The 14049-nt window shown below is 39.2% G+C and overlaps 1 protein-coding gene across 1 annotated transcript in view; it reads right to left on the bottom strand.

Annotated features, from left to right (window-relative positions):
- Window positions 1–3869: 3869 nt before the first annotated feature.
- LOC131945209 (neprilysin-2-like) overlaps window positions 3870–14049 on the bottom strand; it is a 20484-nt gene continuing 10304 nt past the window's right edge. Inside the window, exons 8-22 of the mRNA XM_059306237.1 lie at window positions 14029–14049; window positions 13590–13723; window positions 13140–13239; window positions 12509–12625; window positions 11015–11110; window positions 10593–10670; window positions 9870–9976; window positions 8859–8917; window positions 8439–8490; window positions 7692–7759; window positions 6433–6569; window positions 5731–5795; window positions 5371–5464; window positions 4598–4653; window positions 3870–4217 (exon numbers count right to left, since the gene is read on the bottom strand). The exon at window positions 14029–14049 is cut by the window's right edge and continues 84 nt beyond it. Coding sequence (XP_059162220.1) covers window positions 4160–4217; window positions 4598–4653; window positions 5371–5464; window positions 5731–5795; window positions 6433–6569; window positions 7692–7759; window positions 8439–8490; window positions 8859–8917; window positions 9870–9976; window positions 10593–10670; window positions 11015–11110; window positions 12509–12625; window positions 13140–13239; window positions 13590–13723; window positions 14029–14049 — 1242 coding nt within the window. The 3' untranslated portion in view covers window positions 3870–4159. The remainder of the gene's footprint in view (window positions 4218–4597; window positions 4654–5370; window positions 5465–5730; window positions 5796–6432; window positions 6570–7691; window positions 7760–8438; window positions 8491–8858; window positions 8918–9869; window positions 9977–10592; window positions 10671–11014; window positions 11111–12508; window positions 12626–13139; window positions 13240–13589; window positions 13724–14028) is intronic.

Here is a 14049-nt window from a genome sequence, read left to right as displayed (position 1 = left end):
TATTTCAAAAAGTAAACTTAATTTGTCAATTCCGCTTTCAGGAAAGACTACCGTAAGGCTTCAAGTTTTGTAAAAATTAATGTATATTTACTTCCCCTTAAAAGACACTTTTTGTTGAAATTCATTGTGTCATTTTTTAAGACATTAATAGAATTATTGTTACTTATTCTAATTAAATATAAGCGAAAGCTTTTAGAGTATTAATTTGCTAAATAATGCTATGGTAAAATGTTTTAGGGATTGCACAAAACAAATGCAGCTAAAATAAACCGGGAGTGATCTCCCCTAAACTTTCTCGAATATTCTTATATAAAATAACAGGGGATGGGAACTCGGGCTATAGACATGATTTTTAATCCATTTTAAATACTTAAAGTTTTAAAAATAGAATAAAATCTCGTAGACAAATTAATTGCACACCAAGTGAACGCTAAATAAAAAAGCGCATAATAGTGCACAATATTATTAGTACTTTTAAAATTTACATTAGTTTTTTGAGAAATCGGAAGTAGCGTAAAGTACTACTTCCAGTCAACGGAAATTACTCAAAATTTAACAGAAGGTAGAGAATTAGATCTTTTACTTACATGTGAAATTTCATTTATCTATCTGAAATAGTACTCAAGTTATAGGCTTTTGAAAAATTCAAAGTAGGAAAAGTACCACTTCCGGTTATCGGAAATCGCTCGAAAGTTGATACGAATCTACGATTTTGATAAAATACTTATATATGAAATTTCATCAACCTAGCTGTAACGGTACTCAAGTTATCGTGTTTACACACGGACAGACAGACAGACACACAGACACACAGACATACGGACAAGATTGCAAAATTATGTTTTTCCGTATCAGTGAGGTGTAAAACGTCGAGATTTGTAAAAATCTCGATTTTTTTTTTTGCACGATTACAATACTTTCTCTATACTTCGTATATACGAGAAAGTAAAAAGCAATATCAAAATATGTACAGTTTAACAACATTTGCTTTTAGTTTCAATTTAGTTTTAAATGTTTAGTTACATATTTTACCAATTTTTGTGAAAGGCCTATATATTTGTTTCAAAGAAAAAATAATTTTTCAAAAAAAAAAAGAAAAAAAAAAACCCAAGGCTCTATTTACTTGAAGATGCCGTTTTTATTTTAATCAGCAGCAACTTAGATTTAAAGCTCCCCCAACTCGTGACGATAATATCGGGTTCCCGCCTAGCTTTGCGGGTCCCGCCCCTCTTGACCCGATCTACGCTTCAAGTCCCGGTGCCTTAAGGCACAACATGTCAACATGTCCGTCCCCACACATTTTCTCTCGCTCATATCTTAATGGAGATGTCTCGAGGTTACATCAGGGGCTTACCTTACATTGGTCACGTCTCTGATTACGAACAACGTTTCGAGTTACGAACCTAACCGCACAATTTGAAGCGTGATTGTGCGCTTTCTGTGCTGGGTATATGAATGCTGGGCTAACGAAAGAATTGATGACACAGCAAGAATAACAAGAAGACCACAGGTAGAAAAGATAATGTGGTAAGTGTATAGATCGTACTACAGGTCAACCTCACAAGGAATGAGAAGACGCCGATTGACACCAAAAAGTTTGGGAAAATGGGGAGACATTACTGGATATCACCTTTAGACGCCAACAATGACAGTGACTAATTGGATCTGTAGATGTATAGTTGTTTCAATGATGCTGTTAGCACGAAATATGTTTTAAAACTCTAACAATAACAAATTACAAATACAACATGTGGAACATGAAGCTAATGTTAGGCTTGTCCAAAAATAGTTTACCCTGTGTATTGTAGAATTGTTGGGCTAGTCCAAAACTAGTTTACCCTGTGTATTGTACAATTGTTGGGCTAGTCCAAAAATAGTTTACCCTGTGTATTGTACAATTGTTGGGCTAGTCCTAACCTAGAGTACTCTGTGTATTGTACAATTGTTGGGCTAGTCCACAACTAGAGTACCCTGTGTATTGTACAATTGTTGGGCTAGTCCAAAACTAGAGTACCTTGTGTATTGTAAATAGACATTGCCGTTTACAATCGATTAATAAATTTAAGTACCGGGCCCTTCATTTTGTTCTACTTTCACTGAAACATTTTAATACAGCACAAAGCAAATGTTTAGACTACAGACTGTAGGATTGCAAATGTTTGGATCTATCTGTAACTCCAAGAGCTCTTGGCTGTGACAAGAGAGTCACCTCCCCTGGGTCTGTCAATAGTTGAACTACTTCACACACCAGCATCTTATCAAAGTTTTGACACGGCCCTCCACCACGTGAGGCATCACCAGACGTTGGGCGGGGTCCCTAGAGATACAAGAGACATGTCACTTCAACAAGTCGAGGTTAAGCCGTCTGGGTCCTACAGGCGTGAGTCACGTCTTGTCAGCTGATATCTCATGCAATTAAACCAGGGCCAAGTTTGGGGTTAGTCATAAGTCGGATCATCTGTCTGTCTGTCTGTCTGTCTGTCTGTCTGTCTGTCTGTCTGTCTGTCTGTCTGTCTGTCTGTCTGTCTGTCTGTCTGTCTGTCTGTCTGTCTGTCTGTCTGTCTGTCTGTCTGTCTGTCTGTCTGTCTGTCTGTCTGTCTGTCTGTCTGTCTGTCTGTCTGTCTGTCTGTCTGTCTGTCTGTCTGTCTGTCTGTCTGTCTGTCTGTCTGTCTGTCTGTCTGTCTGTCTGTCTGTCTGTCTGTCTGTCTGTCTGTCTGTCTGTCTGTCTGTCTGTCTGTCTGTCTGTCTGTCTGTCTGTCTGTCTCTGTCTGTCTGTCTGTCTGTCTGTCTGTCTGTCTGTCTGTCTGTCTGTCTGTCTGTCTGTCTGTCTGTCTGTCTGTCTGTCTGTCTGTCTGTCTGTCTGTCTGTCTGTCTGTCTGTCCTTTTAAAACTGATTACAGTAAAGAATGTCGCCCACTACCTAAAATAACGCTATTCTTTAACACTAAAACCAGTTTAAAATTTTGAAAAATGTGTTTCCTTTATAAAGTTATTAATTGAGCTTAGTCGAAATCAGAAAGGTCTGAACCAACCTCTCCCCCTTATGAATGTAACCCATAAATGTGGGTTATTAGTATAACCCAGAACAAACTCTAGTACACTGAAGCAAAGTTTTTCGTTACAGGAGAACTAACATCATCTGAAAACATTCTACAGACAACAGAACAAACTCTAGTACACTGAAGCAAAGTTTTTCGTTACAGGAGAACTAACATCATCTGAAAACATTCTACAGACAACAGAACAAACTCTAGTACACTGAAGCATAGTTTTTCGTTACAGGAGAACTAACATCATCTGAAAACATTCTACAGACAACAGAACAAACTCTAGTACACTGAAGCATAGTTTTTCGTTAAAGGAGAACTAACATCATCTGAAAACATTCTACAGACAACAGAACAAACTCTAGTACACTGAAGCATAGTTTTTCGTTACAGGAGAACTAACATCATCTGAAAACATTCTACAGACAACAGAACAAACTCTAGTACACTGAAACAAAGTTTTTCGTTACAGGAGAACTAACATCATCTGAAAACATACTTTGGTTTCTTAGTGTTGTATTTTGTTTTGTTTTGTTAAATTATTTTGTCATGTTCCATGTCAGTTGAGCTGTTTAATTAAGCCGAATAGCGCATGGCAGCATTGCGTCTTCATTCTGGTACATTCAACACTTACTACATTCTGGTACAACATTCAACATCACACAGCATTACATCTTCATTCTGGTACAACATTCAATATCACACAACAACATTGCGTCTTCATTCTGGTACAAAAGTCAACATCACACAATATTACGTCTTCATTCTTGTATCACGTTTCAAATACAATAGAAAAATAGACAGCACTCTATTGTCCATAATATATTTTTTATTTCCTTTAGAGACTAGAAATAAGGTAACAATGTTTGAACCCCCAAATAATCGTGACCAAATGTATTCACTATCTGCTAAACATCCCACATCCTTAAAGATTACAACAGCAACTAGTGAAATTTATTTTAACGTTAAAAAAGTCCAAACTACATTCTACATCACAGTTCGGGACCACTTCGAGTTTCTTCAGGTGAGACGTCATTTATGGAGACACCCCCCCCCCTCTCTGATGCTCATCCTAGCCGCAGTTTGCATAGTCGGACATGTAGGCGCCTTCACTACAACTGAATGCATGCATTTTGAAATGAGCTCGTTTGTCGTAAGATTCCGTTCACCCTAGATTTAAAAATAGATGTGGGAATGTAAACAAATAGTATTGATTAGTATCAACATTAACTTTGTTGCTTTATATATATATATATATATATATATATATATATATATATATATATATATATATATATATATCTATATATCTATATATATATATATATATATATATATATATATATATATATATATATATACATACATACATACATAAACTGTATATAAGATAAGTGTTTTTATAAGTTTTATTTGCTGTAAGTAAAATACACATTAATCTTTAAAATACCATCATTTGTGCAAATGATGATTTAAACTTCCAACTCCACTCCCCCCCCCCCCCCCGCGGATTTTCCCCGACCCCGCAGCACACGACCGACTGATGTTACCTCAGTTGAGCGTAGGACTTGCCGTCAATGTTACTGACCTTTAGACGACAGAAGTTCTGTGAAATAAATGTGGATTTTACAAATTTACAGACGACAGAAGTTCTGTGAAATAAATGTGGATTTTACAAATTTACAGACGGCAGAAGTTCTGTGAAATAAATGTGGATTTTACAAATTTACAGACGACAGAAGTTCTGTGAAATAAATGTGGATTTTACAAATTTACAGACGACAGAAGTTCTGTGAAATAAATGTGGATTTTACAAATTTACAGACGACAGAAGTTCTGTGAAATAAATGTGGATTTTTCAAATTTACAGACGACAGAAGTTCTGTGAAATAAATGTGGATTTTACAAATTTACAGACGACAATCTGTTAAATGAAAGTGGAATTTACTAATCCACAAACACCGGTACTTACATGCACATTGAAACAAGTGTGGGACCTTCTTAATGTAAAATTTGATTGTCAATAATTAATCTAAAATAACTACACGATGAAAACGGGACCATTAAATGTGTATTTATATAAAATTACAGGGGGAGAATGTAGGCTGTATACAGACCTATTAAATTTGATTTCAACGTTATGCGAAAAAAATGAAAGCGTACTTTTATTTTTTTTAGTTTTATATTTCAATAATTATATCGTGTTTTTTTATATGTGAAATTGAACAATGAAATGATAACATTTAATTTAGCATCTGTGTGTTAATAATTTAGCATTAAAAGATTTATTTGATTTCAAATGTGTGACAGCTTTATGAGTTACCTGAGCGAATAATAAATAAAAGATTTGCTCAATAGTCAGATTTTTAATCATGATTTTGCCGTCGTCCATTTCTTTTAGCAACTGCAAATACGCCCTGTAGAAAATGTAAAGAAAAAGTTTCAAATTTGAAAGTATAACTCGGCATGAGCAAACATGATGGTATACCCCTATTAATATGATTGAAATCAACTTTACACCATTGATCATGGTGATATTACCAGTATGTGTCACCATAAAGTTGACATCACCAGCATATGTCATGTGTCATCATAAAGTTGACATCACCAGCATGTGTCATGTGTCATCATAAAAATGCTACCTTCCATGTAATATGTCAAGTAATGCTTGGTAGAGACTTACCAAAATGTTACTTGAAGTGATGAGCTTCCATGCAAAATTCTTTCTACCTCAACTATATTGCTACCCTTTGATAGAGAATAAATGCCGTTATATATATATATATATATATATATATATATATATATATATATATATATATAAATATATATATATATATATATATATATATATATATATATATATATATATATATATATATATATATATATATATAAATAATTTTCTTCTGGGAGACGCTAGAAAACAAGCTGTAAGCGCGCCTAGCAGTCCCCTCCCTTCCTCTATAGGCATATTTCTATAAACGCCCCCCCCCCCCCATACCCACATGGTCTGGTGAGCTGTGGTTCACGCAAAATGTTTACAAGCGTAGAGATGGGTTTAGTGACGCTATTAGGGGCAGATAATTTAGTTTGAAACTATTTTAAACTTAGGGGAGGTAACTAAGAGGAGGCTGCTTTCACGAGGAGGGAGGGGGGGGGGGGGGTGGAGGAAAGGAGGGTTTTAGTGTTTTAAAGCAAATATATTTTCAGTGGCAGAATTAGTACTGTCGAATTCACAAATTATGAATTGCTGAAAAGTAGAAAAACAACTAAATGGCGGCGTATGAAACGCCGCGGGTCGGCTAGTGTACATATATATGTCTATGTGTGTGTGTGTGACAGGATTCTATATAACAACCAAAACAACAACGATTCTAATTACTGAAATGCGCCAATCAGCATCAGGACTCAGCATCCTGGTAAAAACATAACTGTAGCAGACTTTCTGCATCTCAAACTTCCTTACGTCCTCTGGGTGAACCCACGCGACGGCTCGGCCCTGGCTGTCATAGCTCCGTCCTGTGGATCAGGTGAGACAGGGTTTAGGGAAGAGATCAATTCATCGGTCTTACCTTGACCTTGATAACACCAAAAAACTCTCTCACACTTTAACTCATCGGCTACGCCTTAATTTCTCTCCAATAAAAAGGTCGAAAAAAAAGTCTGTCCGCCCCTCGTACTTTCGACATCCAACCACTTATTTACCCATCCACTCATGTTTACATCCACTCCCCCATTCACCCACATACCCTGACGCCCACTAACGCCCCCATTCTTATACCTAACTGTCCTTCAACTGTCCACCCACTATCTACATACTGTCCACCCACTATCTACATACTGTCCACCCACTGTCCGGCAATCCACCTTGCTATTATCCAACCATCCACCGTCCACCCACCCATTGTCCACCCATCCACCTTGCTATTATCCAACTATCCACTGTCCACCCACCCATTGTCCACCCATCCACCTTGCTATTATCAACCCATCCACCGTCCACCCACCCACTGTCCACCCATCCACCTTGCTATTATCAACCCATCCACTGTCCACCCACCCACTGTCCACCCATCCACTATCCACCCACACCTTGTCCACCCCTTCCATCAACCCATCCACTGTCCACAAACCCACCCACTGTCCACCCATCCACCTTGCTATTATCAACCCATCCACTGTCCACCCACCCACTGTCCACCCATCCACTATCCACCCACACCTTGTCCACCCCTTCCATCAACCCATCCACTGTCCACAAACCCACCCACTGTCCACCCATCCACCTTGCTATTATCCAACCATCCACCGTCCACCCACCCATTGTCCACCCATCCACCTTGCTATTATCAACCCATCCACTGTCCACCCACCCACTGTCCACCCATCCACTATCCACCCACACCTTGTCCACCCCTTCCATCAACCCATCCACTGTCCACTAACCCACCCACTGTCCACCCATCCACCTTGCTATAATCAACCCACCCACCGTCCACCCACCCACACCTTGTCCACCCCTTCCATCAACCCATCCACCGTCCACCCACCAATACCTTGTCCACCCCTTCCATCAACCCATCCACCGTCCACCCACCAATACCTTGTCCACCCCTTCCATCAACCCCTCACCTCACCTACCTTCAGCATCAAACATGGAGACTATGGCAGTGGCTATCAACGACCCAATCTTGGCATAGTTGACAATACTTAAAACACATTCAACAGAATTAAACAATTATATACAATCATTATTACATGTATTATTAAGTGTTATGACAATAGCTCACTTGTATTTTTAAACTATTTTTAAAGAATGAATTGAACAGTTTATAAGACAGCTAAAACGTAAAACTGACAAAAAATGTATGAGAAGAGGTGAACACTATGTTGGAATTGCTGGCTCAGCTAAATATTAAAGAGAGATGCCGTGTTGAACGGTGAGGAGGAAGCTCTTTTATCCTCAGATTATACAAATCATGAATATAACCACCCATAAAACCACCCACAAACCACCCACAAAACCACCCACAAACCATCCACAAAACCACCCACAAAACCACCCACATAACCACCCACAAAACCACCCACAAAGCCACCCACAAAACCACCCACAACCATGTTGTATGTAACTGACGACAAACACGCTATTTATGACGTACACCGCTTCACATGTTCTCTCTACAAAAGTGTAGCACGAATTTCTGCCAGTGCTACACCTACATTGTGAGATTTTGGTGTCTAAGCAACAATTTTCTGTTTTCATTTTTGTTTAGACGGCCACACATACTCACACGTCCATACTTACATATAAACAGTTGAGTATTTTTAAATTAGATGGTGTGTGTATTGATCTTTTATTGTTAATATAATTTGTGTGTTACTCACTTGGGTACTTTTTCTTCGTAGAATGGTGTTGATATCAGTCCAGGGGAAACATCTAGGTGGGAAATGTAAACGTTCAATTAGGGTTGAAACATTGACACGACACATGAAACATTGACACGACACAGTGTTAGGATTGAAACATTGACACGACACATGAAACATTGACACGACACAATGTTAGGATTGAAACATTGACACGACACAGTGTTAGGATTGAAACATTTACATTTTGTCAGTGCGGACGATAGAACTCATAACAAGGATTTGCCCACATGAAACTAGGTACCTCAAAAATGTTAAGAACCACTGCTCTAGATAACAATTATCTGTATTATGTAAGAAAATGTACATTACCTGAAATTCTAATAAGAAATTAATTATATGAGAAATCTTTAGGTACATTCAAGTGTTTTTACTTACAAATCACGTTTCTCTTCGAATCAAAGACGGCTTCCGCTTTCATTGGATTCTTCCCGTCCCTGTGAGAAAGTAAGTTAATTATTTGTTAATAAAAGTTTTAAGACACCACCTATGGCTAGTTTTTTTTTTTTAAACCCAGCCTTAAAGCTTTAATGCTTCAATAAATGGTGAACACTCACAGTATGAGAGGGGTGTTTTAAATTAGAAGAAAGACTGTGCGAAGGTGAGGAGGGGAGGAGAGGCTAATATTTAGATTTACATTCTAGAAGGCTGAACACGATATTTTTATATGGCGCTCATTAGCGTTAAATTCGCTATTCGGCGATATAAACAGACGATGGTTGGAGTATGGTGGTAAGGTTAATGGTAAATGTTGAAGTATTAATGGTGTGGGGTAGAATAAGTGATTGTGTATGGTGCTTTCTACGAATTGTGTATAGTGTTTTACACTATGATGCATAGTGCCGAGTCGAATGGTGTATAGTGCCGATCATGTGGGTGTATAGTGCAGACATTGAGGGTGTACACAGACTGCCGACACTGAGGGTGTATGTTACCGACACTGAGGGTGTATGTTACCGACACTGAGGGTGTATATTACCGACACTATGGGTGTATGTTACCAACACTGAGTGTGTATGTTACCGACATTGAGGGTGTATGTTACCGACACTATGGGTGTACGTACCGACACTATGGGTGTATGTTACCGACACTATGGGTGTATGTTACCGACACTGAGTGTGTATTTTACCGACACTGATTGTGTATGTTACCGACACTGATTGTGTATGTTACCGACACTGAGGGTGTATGTTACCGACACTGAGGGTGTATGTTACCGACACTGAGGGTGTATGTTACCGACACTGGGGGTGTTACAGACACTGAGGGTGTATGTTACCGACACTGAGGGTGTATGTTACCGACACTGAGTATGTTACCGACACTGATTGTGTATGTTACCGACACTGACGTAGCCTAGACATTGCCTTAGCTGACCAAACCTACATCGGAGACTCGTGCGGCTTCTGCATGAGCCGCTTCCTGAGCCTGTTGTCGAGGGCCTGCCTCAAGTTCCTCTTGTTCCTCAAGTACTCGCCTGGCACAACGTCCACCTGTAAATAGCCCAACTGTTAGAGCACTTTGTCGCTGAGAGGTGTCACTTGAATACGTTACAATAAGCTCTCAAAAGATTTCATTGTTGGAGGTTATAATTGTTGAAACATGTTCTAGGTAAATACAAATGAATGTTTGTCTGTTTTTTTTATCTGTCTGTCTTTTACACATTATTGCACCATTAGTCCAATCACCATAAAACTTCTAGAGTTGTTGAGTACACCCCAGAGAAAGTTTCTGTTATTTAAACATTTATCGAAGGGTCGACGCCCTGACGGCTGTGTGTGGTTGACACCCCGGGTTCTCCAGCTACCATCTCAGCGTATGTCCTTAAGTTTGAAGTTCGTGTAAAGGGTGGACGTAATGTCTAAATGAATGGTCAAATTGCCACAAGGGCGCCCTGCAAATTTATAACCAGAAGCGCCCTGGGCTCCACTATGGTGCTTACACCAGGCATACGGTGGGCTGCTACATTCAATGACTAAACTGAGCACCCGGCGCCGCTCGTGTAGTGTAGCTAATATTGTTATTGCTGCTATAAATGTTGTTTAGTTATGTTTCACACAATAACATCAAAGTGCGTAGCTGTGAATGTATGTATACAAGTGTACTTACGTTTTTGTATAACGAATTGACCGCAGCTGTTGTCATTGGGGGCTCATCCCCGCCAATAACCAGTTTGATCGCCTGTATCTAAACAAAAAGTTCGATCAATCAAGATGGATTTATCTGCCCGCAGTGATTCTAAAGCACACTGTTGATTTATTATACGTCTTTTATAGAACTGTATCTTTTTTAAAAATGTCAACCTAATTTATATCCAGAATCCATGTTAGATCAACAATTAGACGTTGTTATTGATTATATATATATATATATATATATATATATATATATATATATATATATATATATATATATATATATATATATATATATATATATATATATATATATATATATATATCTTGACATTTGCTAATATTGTGAATTCTATCCTTTTAGTTGACCACAACCGGTATGTTATAATTGTTTACCTTCCTATGTAGCGCCGTCTTTGTCTGGTTATGTAAGTTTTTCTCTCCGATAAAAGTAACAAAGTTATCCAGCAAGACTTTAGCCATCTGCTTGAGCTGGTAGTGGAAAGCATGTCAAGTTAGTCCATGCTTTAGACTGTCATCTAACAACTAATTAACAAGTATGGGCAAGTTGGTTCTATTTGTCTAGGAGAGCAACTTTAGCCTTAGGTCAGGGTTCACTTTGGTGAACTAAGCCATTGTCTAAATAACCTTTGACCTAGCAGTGCTAAAGCTCACCTTTGGCCTAGGGTCAGGGTTCAGCTTGGTGACCTCAACCATTGTCTAAATAACCTTTGACCTAGCAGTACTACAACTCACCTTTGGCCTTGGGTCAGGGTTCAGCTTGGTGACCTCAACCATTGTCTAAATAACCTTTGACCTAGCAGTGCTACAACTCACCTTTGGCCTAGGGTCAGGGTTCAGCTTGGTGACCTCAACCATTGTCTAAATAACCTTTGACCTAGCAGTGCTAGAGCTCACCTTTGGCCTAGGGTCAGGGTTCAGGTTGGTGACATCAACCATTGTCTAAATAACCTTTGACCTAGCAGTGCTACAACTTACCTTTGGCCTAGGGTCAGGCTTCAGGTTGGTGACATCAACCATTGTCTAAATAACCTTTGACCTAGCAGTGCTACAACTTACCTTTGGCCTAGGGTCAGGGTTCAGCTTGGTGACCTCAACCATTGTCTAAATAACCTTTGACCTAGCAGTGCTACAACTTACCTTTGGCCTAGGGTCAGGGTTCAGCTTGGTGACCTCAACCATTGTCTAAACAACCTTTGACCTAGCAGTGCTACAACTTACCTTTGGCCTAGGGTCAGGGTTCAGCTTGGTGACCTCAACCATTGTCTAAATAACCTTTGACCTAGCAGTGCTACAACTTACCTTTGGCCTAGGGTCAGGGTTCAGCTTGGTGACCTCAACCATTGTCTAAACAACCTTTGACCTAGCAGTGCTACAACTTACCTTTGGCCTAGGGTCAGGGTTCAGCTTGGTGACCTCAACCATTGTCTAAACAACCTTTGACCTAGCAGTGCTACAACTTACCTTTGGCCTAGGGTCAGGGTTCAGCTTGGTGACCTCAACCATTGTCTAAACAACCTTTGACCTAGCAGTGCTACAACTTACCTTTGGCCTAGGGTCAGGGTTCAGCTTGGTGACCTCAACCATTGTCTAAACAACCTTTGACCTAGCAGTGCTACAACTTACCTTTGGCCTAGGGTCAGGGTTCAGCTTGGTGACCTCAACCATTGTCTAAACAACCTTTGACCTAGCAGTGCTACAACTCACCATTGGCCTAGGGTCAGGGTTCAGCTTGGTGACCTCAACCATTGTCTAACTAACCTTTGACCTAGCAGTGCTACAACTCACCTTTGGCCTAGGGTCAGGGTTCAGCTTGGTGACCTCAACCATTGTCTAACTAACCTTTGACCTAGCAGTGCTACAACTCACCTTTGGCCTAGGGTCAGGGTTCAGCTTGGTAAACTCAAATAGCTTGAGGGCCGAGTCCGAGAGGTAGTGGACGGTCTCCTCAAAACACTGAAAATCACGTGACGTGTTGGCCACGCCCTGAGTCAAAAGATAAAATATTCACGGCCTGGGTTAAAAGATAAAATATTCACGACCTCGGTTAAAAGATAAAAATTCACGAGTAGGAATCTAATTACAGAATTCTGGTCCGGCCATTTTGGTTAAACCTAGCTCATGTTCTGGTCATTTCTGCTCAAGTTTAGGTCAATTTTCTTACATCTTACCACCCCCCCCCCCCCACCCTCTTGAGTAACTTGTATGCTTTTATGTATGTATTTATGTTTGTATGCATTTATGTCTGTCAGTATATATGCCTGTATGTCTAATGTCTGTATGCATTTATGAGTGTATGTATTTAAGTCTACATATATTTATTTCTGTATGTATTTTTGTATGTATGTATTTACTCCAAATAAAAACTATAAAATAAATTATTTTTTAAGCTAAATGTACAAAGTACTTCTTGTTCAAGTGCAGATATTGTGCGTTGACATGAAGACATAAACACAATTTTGTAACCTTTTTAAATAAAATAAAAACTCTGTGACGTCACCTTGTTGGAGAGAATTTGGATGACCGCATGCTTTATGGTGGTGGTCAAAACCGGGATGTTGGTCAAAATGTGGTGAAAGACCACCGCGTTCTGGAGAGTTCTGGAAATAAACCCACCCACAATAGTCACAGCTAATATAGGGTGCGAATATATGTAGTATTTATATGCAATATATATATATATATATATATATATATATATATATACTATGTATATGATATATACATATATGTGTGTGTATGTGTGTGTTTGTGTGTGTGTGTGTATACGGAAAAAGCCCAAAAGTTTTCTTGATTTTGGACTTTGGCTAGCCAGTACGCGGACTGTCTAAGAATGACCGGCCAAAGTCCGAATTACAAGATGATGAGCACCCACCTGTCATGCAGTTAAGTACTAGCGGACGTCTACCGGCACATGTACAAACAAAAGCCGCCTAACGTAGGTACCCACCTGATCTCAGTGTCCTCCAGTTTACTGACCAGTCTATCCAGGTAGCCGGTGTCAGTGACCCCTACCACCTGGGTGTCGCTGACCTCCACCCCCGCGGTTCTGTACGCTGACTTGATCACCGTGTCGAAGTTAAACTGTGAGCAAAATAACAGCAAAGATGGCTGAGTTGGTGAGGACCGTAACCATAGCGAAACAATGGAGACATGGCTACTAGCTGTTTCTATGACAACATTATGGAAATTCCCCTCCAAAACAAACCTAATTTTTTTTACCTAAATAGACTTAGACATGTTAAATATGTTCACAATAAATAGCTCACTTATGGTTATAGCTAAAAGATTATAAAATTTTGAACCAAAAGGTTACAAATGGATAAAAAATGTATAGTTACTAATGAATACAACTGAATATTTTCAAATGGAAACAACTGAATATTTACAAATGGATATTTCCGAGCTAA

This window comes from Physella acuta, unplaced genomic scaffold, assembly GCF_028476545.2.
Source record: "Physella acuta isolate Inbredline_101_S28 unplaced genomic scaffold, ASM2847654v3 ptg000531l, whole genome shotgun sequence".
Taxonomy (NCBI): domain Eukaryota; kingdom Metazoa; phylum Mollusca; class Gastropoda; family Physidae; genus Physella; species Physella acuta.
This window is presented reverse-complemented; position numbering and strand designations above follow the sequence as displayed.